Raw genomic sequence first — 13,778 nt, forward strand, 5'->3', positions numbered from 1 at the left:
TAAAAAAAATATTTAAAATAAATAAAGAGGGTGCCATTTGGGACAAACCATGGTGGTGTAATCCACATTTCATACATAGATGCTCAGGCAGGCTTTAAACGTAAGGTAATTTTCACAATGGTTATGCTGTGATTAACTATCTGGTAAAAGTGTTTCCATTGTATTCTATATGAGACTTGTGTTTTGAGTCATGTCATAGCTGAAAGCCAGGCTTCAAGCTAGCGATGCCATATTGTATCTGTGTGTTTCCGTTGCTGGCACAAGGTATTCGCTATAACCAAAGGATGTTTTTATCTGCCTACAAATCACACAAGACAGCACGAGGGCGGGAAGCTTTTGTATGTGTTCATCTGTGTGACTGACGCGTGCACAGAACCTCTGTTTCTGTCACTCAGTGAAGAGCCTGCAGGTCATAGGTACATGTCATACACTTCAATGTGTTCAGGTAATGTGGAGTAGCAATCACTCGCACCCTTCTCTCATCACCCTAGCTGGGGTTTGGATTTTCTCTTCCCGTCTTTGTGGAGAGATGATGAGAACTTAACTTAAAAGCAAGAACTTGAATGGGGAACTTTGAAACAAGACGACCAAAGCGCAGTACGACATCACCTATTGCTCGTTCCCCGCACCCCTGACTTCCACCCCCTTGGAGATTCTCTCAGAGCTACAGTGTAGAGATGGCAGACAGGTGGTATAAAGCCGCACCTCAGTACTGGAGAAGAGGAGCTGCTTCATTCAGCCCCGTTTCTCTTAGTCACCCTTCAATCCTGGCTTGTGTCCCAACTGGCCCCCTATTCCCTATTTGGTGCACTACTTTATAGAGGGAATAGGGTGCCATTTGGGACAGGGGGGTCCAACGCCAGTTAACAGGGGGGGTCCAACACTACAGAACACGCTATAGAAATGTAGAACAAACCCGATTTGTCTACCATGTAATAGAATACGGGGATCGAGTCAGGTGCTCTATGCATTTCATTTCCATCTGCACCGTTCTGAACATTTCACCTCTCTGTGTAGGCTACGGAAGCCAGTAAGAGACAAAGAATCACTCGACCACCATTGTGTCTTACTGCCGCTACTAAAACGCTCGCTCTTTTGAAACAAAACTCTCCATTTAAAAGGGTTGGTTAAATGTTTGTACCATATGACAATCAATGTCTTTCCAAAAATATTTTTGATCTTGTTTGGAATATTTTATGGAAATTAGTGCCTTTTAAGTACCTGGGATAATTAACAGTAATTTATACAGGTAGTGTCTTTCCACCTATTAACGTCTCTAAAGACTTACTGATAAAGTAGCTGACAATTGATCACTTCCACACAAGTCTGACATATTTGACGTTCTTGTCCGTGAGTTACAATTTTCAAATGTGCTCCCAAGTGCTGTTCTTCTTGCGACTTTGGCATAGATTTTTTTTGAAATTCAAAAAAAAATGTGAATGGTTTCAACAGTGAGGTTAGAAACATCAAGGTCCTCAAGCTTTCCATGTTTGCTTCTGACAGCTTAGGGAATCTTCTGCATCTAGGAGCTCTTCAAAAATAGGACTGGTGAGGAAGAAATTGTGGATTCCGAAGCAGGCTGATACTGTTGTAGCCTGGTCCCCCCCAAGATAGCAAATGAATACGTCATAAGCCATGGCAAAAACGTTTTGAATTCCAGTAAAATTAGCTGAGAAACTGCAAAATGTTCTTTCAGCATCATGGCAAAATGTGTAGAATAGTCACAAAGGCTCTCCGCACTGCCAAAGTTGACTCTTTCTCTTCTATTCTCATCCTCCTAGATCTATCTGCTGCCTTCAACACCGTGAATCATCAAAATCTCCTCTCCACCCTCTCAGGGCAGGGTGTCACAGGCTCTGCACACTCTTGGATTGCATCTTACCTGGCAGACCACTCCTACCAGGTGACATGGAGAGGTTCTGTGTGTGCACCACGTACTCTCACTACTGGTGTCCCCCAGGACTCGGTTCTAGGCCTTCTCTTCTTCTCTCTATAAGTCATTTGGCTTCGTCATATCCTCACATGGTCTCTCCTATCATTGCTATGCGAATGACACTCAACTACTTTTCTCCTTCCCCCCCTTCTGACACCCAGGTGGCAACACGCATCTCTGCATCCCCGGCAGATATCTCAACTTGTATGTCGGCCAACCACCTCAAGCTTAACCTTGACAAGACGGAGCTGCTCTTCCTCGTGGGGAATGCCTGCCCGTTCAATCACCTTTGACAACTCCACAGTGTCGCCCTCCCAGAGTGCAAAGAACCTTGGCGTGACCCTGGACAACACCCTGTTGTTCTCTGCAAACATAAAACCAGTGACTCGCTCCTGCAGTTTCATGCTCTACAACATTCCTCACACAGGAAGCGGCGCAGGTCCTAATCCAGGCACTTGTCCTTTCCCATCTGGACTACTGCAACTCGCTGTTGGCTGGGCTTCCCGCTTGTGCCATCAAACACCTGAAACTTATCCAGAACGCTGCAGCCCGCCTGGGTTTCCACCTTCCCAAGTTCTCTCATGTCACCTCGCTCCTCTGCACACTCCACTGGCTTCCAGTCGAAGCTTACATCCACAACAACACCATGTCTACGGAGCAGCAAGAGGAACTGCCCCTCCCTACCTTCAGTCTATGCTCAAACCCTAAGCCACAACCGGAGCACTCCATTCTGCCACCTCTGGTCTCTTGGCGTTCCCACCCCTACGGGAGCCCAGCTCAGCCCAGTGCAAGCTCTTCTCTATCCTGGCACCCCAATGTTGGAACCAGCTCCCCCTAGCTGGAACCAGCCCCCCCCCACCTAGCTCTGACTCTATTGATACTGTAGCTACTTTGAGGAACAATGTACCTTCTATGCCTGTGATATAATGATTAGCTATCAAACTGCACATTTTTCTCTCGGACCCATGGAAATATGTGTTGGATTGTAGGGAATTAGCTTTAAAAGAGCAACATTTTCTCTCAGTCTTATAGCAAAATGTGTGGGAATGTCACCACTCTCACATTAATAGACAGAGCTATGGATGGACTAACCATCCAAGGTATCGAAATGGAGTTAACCATAGAGATCCTATTCTAATTCCTAATTGTTTTGTGGCTTATACCGTGTTGGTTTTCTTTTACATTGTTTATAAACTGGAGTAAAACCAGCTTATACTTTTGTTTCTGATGGGGTACAGCAGATGTACAAACTCATGAGACATTTATAAGTTATATTCTTCAATAATTCATTGATATATACCATTAATTTATCAGTCCAAAAATGAATGTAGCAACCAAGGATTCTAGCTTTAAACGTGAATACTGTCTTGTTTTTCTGTCTGTTACCTACAGCCAGTGCTTGGGAAGACCAAATCTAAAGGGTTGACATGTCTTGGACCTGACGTTGTGTACGGAACTGTTGCGACCATCCAGGACGGAGGAGTCTCAGAAGGTAGGGGGTGTGCAAAGTGGCCATCCTGCATCACTCAATTGGGTGTTAGTCTACACATTGGGGGTGACATAAAATCATTACTATGAATCCTCCTTTGCATCCCTTGTGGTCCATTATTTTCTTTAACCCCAGACTTAGCATTGATAGGTGTGTGGAACCCCTCCACAGCCCACAATAAAAAATAAAAAAAACTCCACAGCACATGGTAAAAACAATCTTGGATATTATTCAGAGGCGTGTCTGTCAGGCACACACACGCTGGCTGCACTGGAGAGGGCTGGATTGTGACGGCCATAGCAGTGTCATATGGCCAACTATTTCATTACTTAGGGAATAGGGTGCCATTTGGGATACAACCCATGTGTCCCCATTACCGTCAGCCCTGATGTCACAGTGTGTTTGGCTGAGAAAGCGTCCCCTCAGGCAGCCGGCCCTCCCTGTCACTCTTCCTCTTTTCACCAGCTAAACTGTGCATGTCCTCCTCCATCTCCAGCTGGAGAATGATAATGATGCTCTTCCGTCAGCGGACAGACGCCGGGGAATGTCAAACTCTCTCCTGAACCCCCACCAAACCAACCCTTGAACCCCCCTCCAGGCCCTCGCCACTCACACCCAGTGGAAACGTCTCGACTGTCAATCGTGAGCCGCCGCTCTGTTTAAACACTCAACTCTCTCAAATAACCCCCCCCCCCTTAGATCTGTCACTACCCCCTAGACAGAGAGCGCTCTTTTAAAAATGGCGTAAAAAAAGTGTGAATTTCAATAATTGTGACAAGGATAACAAAGGCTCACTGTCAGCGACGGTGGTAACGACACCTGGGGAACACACCTCCATATTGTCACCGAGACAGAGATGACTGAGAGAGGGAGTCAAGCGCCATATGGAGATGTCACCGTCTCGCAACTAATCAAAACCCCTCTGATGGAAATTGGTGTTGCAATGAGCTGCTTCACAAAGAACAGCCTTGGTTCCTTTAAAGTTGTGTGAACATATGTTTCTGGATTTCCATTGGTTGTGGGATCGAAGCCAACGTTCTGAGAAAAGAAGTGAAAATATTGCCTGTTCTGGGAACGTTTATTTTTAAGCTGCAGGGAGGTTCTGAGAAAGTTTTACTCTGGTTCCTTTAAAGTTTTCCTGTGAGGTTTTAAATAAGTATTTTAATTTCACTGCTTGCTTATTTTGGGTCAACTTTTTGGAACTCCATGCACTGATAGGACACATGAAAATTGATTTCCTTAGGCATTAATCAAGCAAACACATTTATTTTTTATTGTGACACAGCATCAGTGAGATACAAACCTATGATTATCCGTTCTCTATCCATGGAATTAGTCCCCTGTGACACCAGTATCCATACATACCAGCTCCAGCTAGCAGGTCATGTTTATTTTACGCACACAACGCTGTTAATTTTAGTATATTCAAACAGCCCATTTCAAAAGAAACAAGCACTCATTAAGATCAGGGTGGCCAATTGTATGTATGGCCAACATCCCTGAACACACTTAACAAGATAGAGGATAGAGTGTTTTGTCTTAACGTTCGCAAAACAATTTGAGAACATGACTTTAAATATAACCATGACAAAACCTGTAAGAAACGTTATGCTGAAGTACTGAAATTCCCAAAGAATAACGTTGTTTCTTAATGCTCTCTAAAGTATTTGAGAACATTCCCAATGTCAAAACAGTTGGAGAACATTACCATAATGTAAATGTAACCATGTTTGAACTTTTAGGAAACTTTGTTAAAATAAGAAGTGAAGTTCCTTGAATGTGCTGAGAATGTTCCAAAGCCGAGCAACTATCCTGCACTATTCCCAGAAAGTTGTGGGAAGGTTTTATGCAAAATAACCACAGGACAACTACACTCTCACCAAGCTCCAAGAAATATATGGTTCTCAGAATGTGCTAGCTGGACATGCTTTGTACCTATAAAATAGTTCAATTTGATTTCCATTTCAAAGACATCTGTTGGGAATTTGTCTTGGAGGAGTTGATAAGGGTGTGTGTGTTACGTTACGGCCTTATTCTAAATGTCATATCAGTTTTTTATTTTTAATAAATTTGCTAACATTTCTAAAAACCTGTTTTTGCTTTGTCATTATGGGGTATTGTGTGTAGATTAATGAGATGAAATGATTATATTTTTTTTTAGAATAAGGCCAACGTAACAAAATGTGGAAAAAGTCAAGGGGTCTGAATACTTTCTGAATGCACTGTACTGTGTATTTCCAAACTATGAGGTTTTATCATTTATTATCATAATGCCCTTTTAGTGTAAGTGCTGTTTGAAAAGCCTGCCTGACATTTCAGCCTGTTTTGGTGGGATGGACTTTGTGGTAAAAATAGGTTAATAGACCAGAACTCTAAACGTCTCTGCCAATAATTTTCCTTTTTACCTTCACTACTCAGACCACTCCCAGACAGTCCTAGCAAAATTCTTGCTTGAGAAATCTTTTTTTTTTAACCATTTTAATTAAGAATCACCATAAGATATTTAATTGTTACCCAGAAACTATTTGATATTGAGATAAAAAAATATAGCTGCATTAGACCTTTTAATAACAAATTTGACATTTGTCTTTGGGGGGAAGTAACTGTTGAAGTATATTTGGGGTGAATCTTTCTTATTTGGTTTTGTCAACTTGATTATATACAAAAAGAAAAACAGAAGTAAATAAATAAATAAATACAAATAACAATATATTAGATAAAAATAAATAGTAATTGCGTGTTAGAGGAGACACTGTGAATACAGGCCCTGAACTCACTCTCTGCTGTTGTGTTGTGCCCTATTCTCCCAGCCTTGTCCAACTGGCACACACACTCCCTACCCACCAGTGGCAGTAGAGGCCACTCCAGGAGGCCTGGGAAGGACTTTGTGGCTCTGAACCGCGAGGGGGTGAAGTCTGGCCTGGTGACTGCCAAGGAGCATTATCAGTACCGCGCCACCCACGACAGAAGACAAGCCTCCCTTGCCAGAAGGGGCTCCCGTGTCCCTGTGCCCCCTCGCATCCCCCCTGACACTACCTTTGGCATCTCGACACAGTGAGTGTCCCACTTTATTTGATCTGATGTGGGGTTGTGTTAAAAATGACACCCTATTCCCTATCTAGTGCACTAGATCGGTAATAGCAATAATGTAATTTCAGACTCAACTTCTCTCATACTGGAACAGGGCATCACAACATGAATGGAAGGAAACTAGGGCTACAATACTGTGGATGGCCAATTTGCTAACATGTTCTATCCATTTTCATTGAGATATAGCAGTAAATCTTCTCTACACTGTTTTCATTTTGACAAAAGGTGAATTTGCCATTGCACTTCTTAAAGTGAGCTGGATAGCCAGCCGACGCCACCACTTAGCTAACAAATCAATTTGTAGCCATTATGCACAACTTGTATAGAATGTGCACGCTGTGCTCTGTAGCGTACAAATATCTCTCCACCAAAGCTTTATACGTGTCTGTCTCCTCTCAAGGGAACAAATGTTTGAATTCACAGCAGCAGTGGATATGTTATTAATAGATCTCAAGCAAGAGATCCCATTGAAATAATGAAATCACAACCAGAGCAACATGAATAGGTGCCAGCATTTATTTAGCGTAATTCCCTAGATGAGGATCTGCTCTGTGTGTTCATAAGGAAAAATCCGAACACACATAGATACGAGTAATTGGTAAATGGCTAATCCAGTTGTTTTCAGCTGCAATGTTGTGTCTTAGTCTTCACTTTTAATGATGCCAGTTATTTTATCAAATCAATTCTCTGTAATTATTATTACGTGATTAAACTAATCATGTAACTGTAATTAACTAGGAAGTCGGGGCACCAAGGAAAATCTTCAGATTACAAAGTTATAATTTTCTTAATATAACTCTTCAGATATTTTAATATCTGGTCAATTTGTCTTCTTATTAATGAATTATCCTTTACCTCACGTCAGTCTCATTCCAAACGTAAATTGTTGGTTATCTGCATGAACCCAGCCTTTGCTATGAATCATCCATACACCAATTGTCTTAATCATTTATTTATTAACTAACTAACTAATCACAGAAATACACAAACAAACAAACAGCAGATCTGTTACAAACAAATGATAGGGAAGATTACCTAGATGGCTAAACCCATATGACGGCTTGGTGGACAAAGGGAAGTGGGTGTGGACGAAGCCAGAGCGGGAAAGACAAAAGGGATCACTACACACAGTTGATAATTATATTAATTGAAATGCTAATCCTTTGCACATGAACGCTCACTCATTCTGAAATAATTGCACTCAATATACACTTCTCCAAAAAATAAAGGGAACACTAAAATAACACATCCTAGATCTGAATGAATGAAATATTCTTATTAAATACTTTTTTCTTTACATAGTTGAATGTGCTGACAACAAAATCACACAAAAATTATCAATGGAAATCAAATGTATCAACCCATGGAGGTCTGGATTTGGAGTCACACTCAAAATTAAAGTGGAAAACCACACTACAGGCTGATCCAACTTTGATGTAATGTCCTTAAAACAAGTCAAAATGAGGCTCAGTAGTGTGTGTGTGGCCTCGACGTGCCTGTATGACCTCCCCACAATGCCTGGGCATGCTCCTGATGAGGTGGCGGATGGTCTCCTGAGGGATCTCCTCCCAGACCTGGACTAAACCAGCGAGACATGATGTCCCAGATGTGCTCAATTGGATTCAGGCCTGGCGAACGGGCGGGCCAGTCCATAGCATCAATGCCTTCCTCTTGCAGGAACTGCTGACACACTCCAGCCACATGAGGTCTAGCATTGTCTTGCTTTAGGAGGAACCCAGGGCCAACCGCACCAGCATATGGTCTCACAAGGGGTCTGAGGATCTCATCTAATGGCAGTCAGGCTAACTCTGGCGAGCACATGGAGGGCTGCGGCCCCACAAAGAAATGCCACCCCATACCATGACTGACCCACCGCCAAACCGGTCATGCTGGAGGATGTTGCAGGCAGCAGAACGTTCTCCACGGCGTCTCCAGACTCTGTCACATGTCCTCAGTGTGAACCTGCTTTCATCTGTGAAGAGCACAGGGCGCCAGTGGCGAATTTGCCAATCTTGGTGTTCTCTGGAAAATGCCAAACGTCCTGCACGGTGTTGGGCTGTAAGCACAACCTCCACCCCTGTGGACGTCGAGCCCTCATACCACCCTCATGGAGTCTGTTTCTGACCATTTGAGCAGACACATGCACATTTGTGGCCTGCTGGAGGTCATTTTGCAGGGCTCTGGCAGTGCTCCTCCTGCTCCTCCTTACACAAAGGCGGAGGTAGCGGTCCTGCTGCTGGGTTGTTGCCCTCCTCCACGTCTCCTGATGTACTGGCCTGTCTCCTGGTAGCGCCTCCATTCTCTGGACACTACGCTGACAGACACAGCAAACCTTCTTGCCACAGCTCGCATTGATGTGCTATCCTGGATGAGCTGCACTACCTGAGCCACTTGTGTGGGTTGTAGACTCAGTCTCATGCTACCACGAGTGAAAGCACCGCCAGCATTCAAAAGTGACCAAAACATCAGCCAGGAAGCATAGGAACTGAAAAGTCGTCTGTGGTCACCACCTGCAGAACCACTCCTTTATTGGGGGTGTCTTGCGAATTGCCTATAATTTCCACCTGTTGTCTATTACATTTGCACAACAGCATGTGAAATTTATTGTCAATCAGTGTTGCTTCCTAAGTGGACAGTTTGATTTCACAGAAGTGTGATTGACTTGGAGTTACATTGTGTTGTTTAAGTGTTCCCTTTATTTTTTTGAGCAGTGTATATTTACGCCCAGGAGTCGTCATGATCTCTGTTGGATTCGTCAGTCTGTCTGCTGGAGAGTCAGTTCATCTGCATCTCTTTCGCTCTCTCTATTTCTCTGAAGATCAAAATATTTTGTGGTTAGAATATCTACTTCAGAGTTCCATTCAGAAATGTTCTCATAGAATAGGTGTTTCGGCGGTTGTTGGTATCCGCATCCCAGGTTTACATAATTTCTAGCTGCAGACTAGTTAGTATCTAAGATTTGCTCTTATCCTGTAGGGATCGATAGTCTCAGAGTTTAACCATTTCCAGCCATGTAGCCAATGCTCCATTTTATTTATTTAACCTTTATTTAACCAGGAAGGGCTCATTGAGATTTAAAATCTCTTTTTGAAGAGCGCCCTGGCCAAGATAGGCGGCACCAAGTCTTACAAAAATTACAGACAAACAACATGAAAAACTACAAGTAATCTAGTAAAAACCATAGCAAAATCAAAAACAGCAAATTAAAAACATTGACAGGTCAGGGAATCAGTCTCAAGATCATTTATCAGTGATTTAAAAATACCAAATCGGGACAAGTTGTTCCATTTTTAAAGTATTTTGTAAGGCGTTCCAAGACGATGGCGCAGAGTACATAAAAGCCCTTTTACCAAATCCAGTTTGGACATTTGGAACAGTTAGCAGGAAAATGTCCAGCGAACGAAGTACCCACCACATTTCTGAACAATAAAAATGCCCAAATAAAAAAGGTAGTAAACCCAAAATGGCTTTGTAAATAAAAGTATACCAGTGACTGAGCCTACGAGTGACTAGAGAAGGCCAGCCAACCCTGGTATACAAAGTGCAGTGGTGCGTAAGGGTTTTGCAGTTTTAAATAAATCTCAAAGTGCCATAGGTAAAGGGTGTCAATTGATCTCAAACACGGAGCGGAAGCATTCATATATAAAATATCCCCATAGTCTAATAAAGGCATAAATGTAGCTGATACTAGCCTCCTCCTGGCTTCAAAAGAAAAACAGGCCTTATTCCTAAAATAAAATCCCAATTTCAGCTTAAATTTTTTTGTAAGTTGTTGAATATGCAATTTAAGAGAGGCCATCATCAATTAAAATTCCAAGATATTTATATGAGGTTACAACCTCAATCTCCTTGCCCTGACAGGTAGTAATAGGTGAAAGGTTCAGAGGTCCATTTCTTGCTTTAGAAAACACCATTAGTTTAGTTTTGTTAGTATTGAGGATAAGCTTCAATTGACACAAGGTATGTTGAACAGTATAAAAAGCAGTTTGCAAGTTCTGGAAAGCTTTTGTAAGAGACAAGGCACAACAGTAAATAACTATCAATCAGCATAAAAATGAAGTTGCACATTTTGTGTCTAAATCATTTATTTAAATAGTGAATGAGAGGACAAAGTACAGAGGGGCACACCATTAAAGACTGACAATTTAACAGACATAAGCCCATCAAATTGTGTGCACTGAGTTCTATCAGGCAGATAGTTAGCAAACCATGCAACTGCATGCTCTGAAAGACCTACACTCGACAATCTCTGCCTTAGTATAGCATGATCAACTGTATCAAAAGCCTTAGCGAGATCAATAAAAAGTGAGACACAGTGCTGTTTTTTGTCAAGGGCTTCAGTGATATCATTTAAAACCTTCATGGCTGCTGTAATTGTGCTATGCTTCTTCCTGAAGCCTGATTGGTACATTGATAAAATAGAGTTAGTAAATAAACTCTTTTAGCTGTTCACTCACAAGGGTGTCAAGTATTTTCACCAGGGGTAACAGCTTTGAGATTGCCTATAATTATTTAAAAGAGTTGGATCTCCCCCTTTTAAAAGTGGTAGGACAAATGCTGATTTCCAGATCTTTGGAATTTCATTACATTCCAGGGTTAGATTGAACAGATATGTAAGTGGTTCAGCTATGAAATCAGCTGCCAGATTTAAAAAGCAGGGATCCAAAAGATCAGGACCTGCAGGCGTTCTCTGATCTAAGGATTTCAAGGGCTTTATGTACCACCTGCACTGAGAATGGCAAAAAGCTAAAAGTTTGACCAGCTCTCACTGGTTCATCCACACAGGGTTGTAACAGAGACAGAGAACACTGAATCAAACAGCCTACCAGATGATACAAAGTGCTCATTGAAACAATTCAGCATTTCAGTTTTGTCATATACAGCAACAGAGTCCTTCAAAACACATGACGGTAATTCATTAACATTACTGTTACCAGACATAGCCTTCCAAAACATTCTAGGGTCATTCAGGTTATCAGTGGTAACAGACATAAAATATTCAGACTTGGCCTTCCTGAGAAGAAAAGGACACTTGTTTCGTAACTGCCTAAAAATAAGCCAATCAGCATCAGATCATGATTTCCTTACTTTAGCCCAGGCTAGATTATGGTTGTGAATAATACAAAACAGCTCAGAAGAAAACCATGAATTATCCCGCCCTTTAACCCTGAACCTGCAGAATGGGGCATGTTTGTTTACCATTTGGACAAAACCATCATAAAAACAAATCATGAAAGAAAGCCTGCTCATTAAAACACTTAAAATTTCTCTTATGAATAAAACATGGGTTTGTCTTACGAACCTTAGTATTTCTAACAACAGCACAATGGTCACTTAAATCATTACAAAAAACACCAACCGCAGAATATTTATGTGGTATGGTTAGGAATTCATTAACTATTCACAATTACAGCTCACGCTGTGGGTTTGCTCAGTCTTGGTACTCAAACCTGTGCCACCTCAGCTGACACAGAGGTATGCTTGGTCTAAAGAGGATTTCCTCAGGAGGGGATTTTATTCATAACAGTTGAAAAGGCAGTTCTATGATGCCTGATCATGTCTGTGCTCACGTGGGCGGGCCAATGACTTAGTTAAACTTTTAAATGATTACATAATATCACAAATAGTTTCATTTTTACTCATTCATTTTATACAACGGAGGCACCTGTATAAACAGAGTTAGGGCAATGGGGCTGTATTGTATTTCATGAGGTCACAAACATGAAACAAAACGGACCAGGTCGTAGCTGGCTTCTCCACCGACTGTTTACACATTTTCCAAAATATGGATATTGTTCCATTCTCAAATTCTGGAATGTAGTAGAATTTGGCAGGAGTTCCTTTGTTCTACTGTGAAACTCTCTAACCTGGGTGTAGGAGAGAGTGAGAAGCCATGATCTATACCCAGAAAGGGCCACGTAATGACAGTCCACCCCCCCGTGGTTTGGATCTTGTGATTATCCTCCAAGTTACAAATCAACATTAAAATAATGACCACGTGATATCCTGTTAGTAGATCATCGTTGCAGTCCCCCTCTGGTGGTTGAACTTGGTAGGCTCTCTGAAAGCATAGCAGTCCACCACAAGGATGGGCAGTGTATGTCTGGTTGGTGATCACCGTTGCGGTCCCCCTCTAGTGGTTTACCCTGGTAGGTTTCCTGGAAGCTGCAAAGTACCACAGGAATGTCACATTGTAGAAAACCAATCAATTTGGATATTTTTTTAAATATCCACCTGAAAAGGTAAATCTGGCAATTTCACTTGTCAGTTAAATTGAATGAGACATCAATATCCAATCAATTGATTGGCTGGATATCCTAAGTACCCACTTTTTGAACGTGATCGACGTTTGGGTGTCACCTAATTATTTTTCCAAGAAATATACTGACGATTCTTCACCACCAGGGGGTCACTGATCGCATAAAGCTGAAATCTTGAAATATCAGAGGGCGTCGCGCAAGGCTTAGGAATTTCAACGTGACACAGGAAAAATAAAATGCTGTTTTCCCTTTGTTAGCTGTAGCATCTAGTGCTAAGCTAATCCTATTTGTACAAAAATGTCACTTCCAAGCACAAAATAGGGTGGTTTTACTTATGTCATTCATTTCAAACCATTTCTCTGTGTTATTTTCTCTGTTTTAATCGGAACGTGCGGCAAACAACGAAATGCACACCGTGTTCTACTCGCGTGGAAACCGTGCTTCGTGGGATGTTCAAAGTTTCGGATATTTTTTTATAACCCAACCCTTATCTGTACTTCTCCACAACTTTGTCCCTGACCTGTTTGGAGAGCTCCTTGGTCTTCATGGTGCCGCTTGCTTGGTGATGCCCCTTGCTTAGTGGTGTTGCAGACTCTAGGGCCTTTCAGAACAGGTGTATATATACTGAGATCATGTGACAGATCATGTGACACTTAAATAAAGTCTACCTGTGTGCAATCTAACTAATTATGTGACTTCTGAAGGTAATTGGTTGCACCAGAGCTTATTTAGGTGCTTCATAGCAAAGGGGGTGAATACATGCAGTGGTTCCACCTTTAAAAGTTGCGAGCTTACAGCTTCATTGCTCCAGACCACCAGAAGGGGGAATTAGAGCACTCATTATGCATTTGGGACCCAAGGTTTTTATATGACCAATCATATTGAGTGTTTCCATTGACAAATTTGATGCGAGCCACCCGTCTTTGGTGACTTTCTTCAGCAAAGATGGCTGACAAAACAGGACGGCGGAAGCAAATGTAAGTCTTATAACGTCATAACGAGTCAA

General features: G+C 42.0%; 1 protein-coding gene across 1 annotated transcript in view; it reads left to right on the forward strand.

Moving 5' to 3' along the window:
• cfap77 (cilia and flagella associated protein 77) overlaps nucleotides 1-13,778 on the forward strand; it is a 46,046-nt gene that overhangs the window by 15,417 nt on the left and 16,851 nt on the right. Inside the window, exons 2-3 of the mRNA XM_064988296.1 lie at nucleotides 3,326-3,425; nucleotides 6,233-6,476. Of these exons, the coding sequence (XP_064844368.1) occupies nucleotides 3,326-3,425; nucleotides 6,233-6,476 (344 nt within the window). The remainder of the gene's footprint in view (nucleotides 1-3,325; nucleotides 3,426-6,232; nucleotides 6,477-13,778) is intronic.

The sequence above is a fragment of the Oncorhynchus masou genome, chromosome 1 (assembly GCF_036934945.1).
Source record: "Oncorhynchus masou masou isolate Uvic2021 chromosome 1, UVic_Omas_1.1, whole genome shotgun sequence".
Taxonomy (NCBI): Eukaryota; Metazoa; Chordata; class Actinopteri; order Salmoniformes; family Salmonidae; genus Oncorhynchus; species Oncorhynchus masou.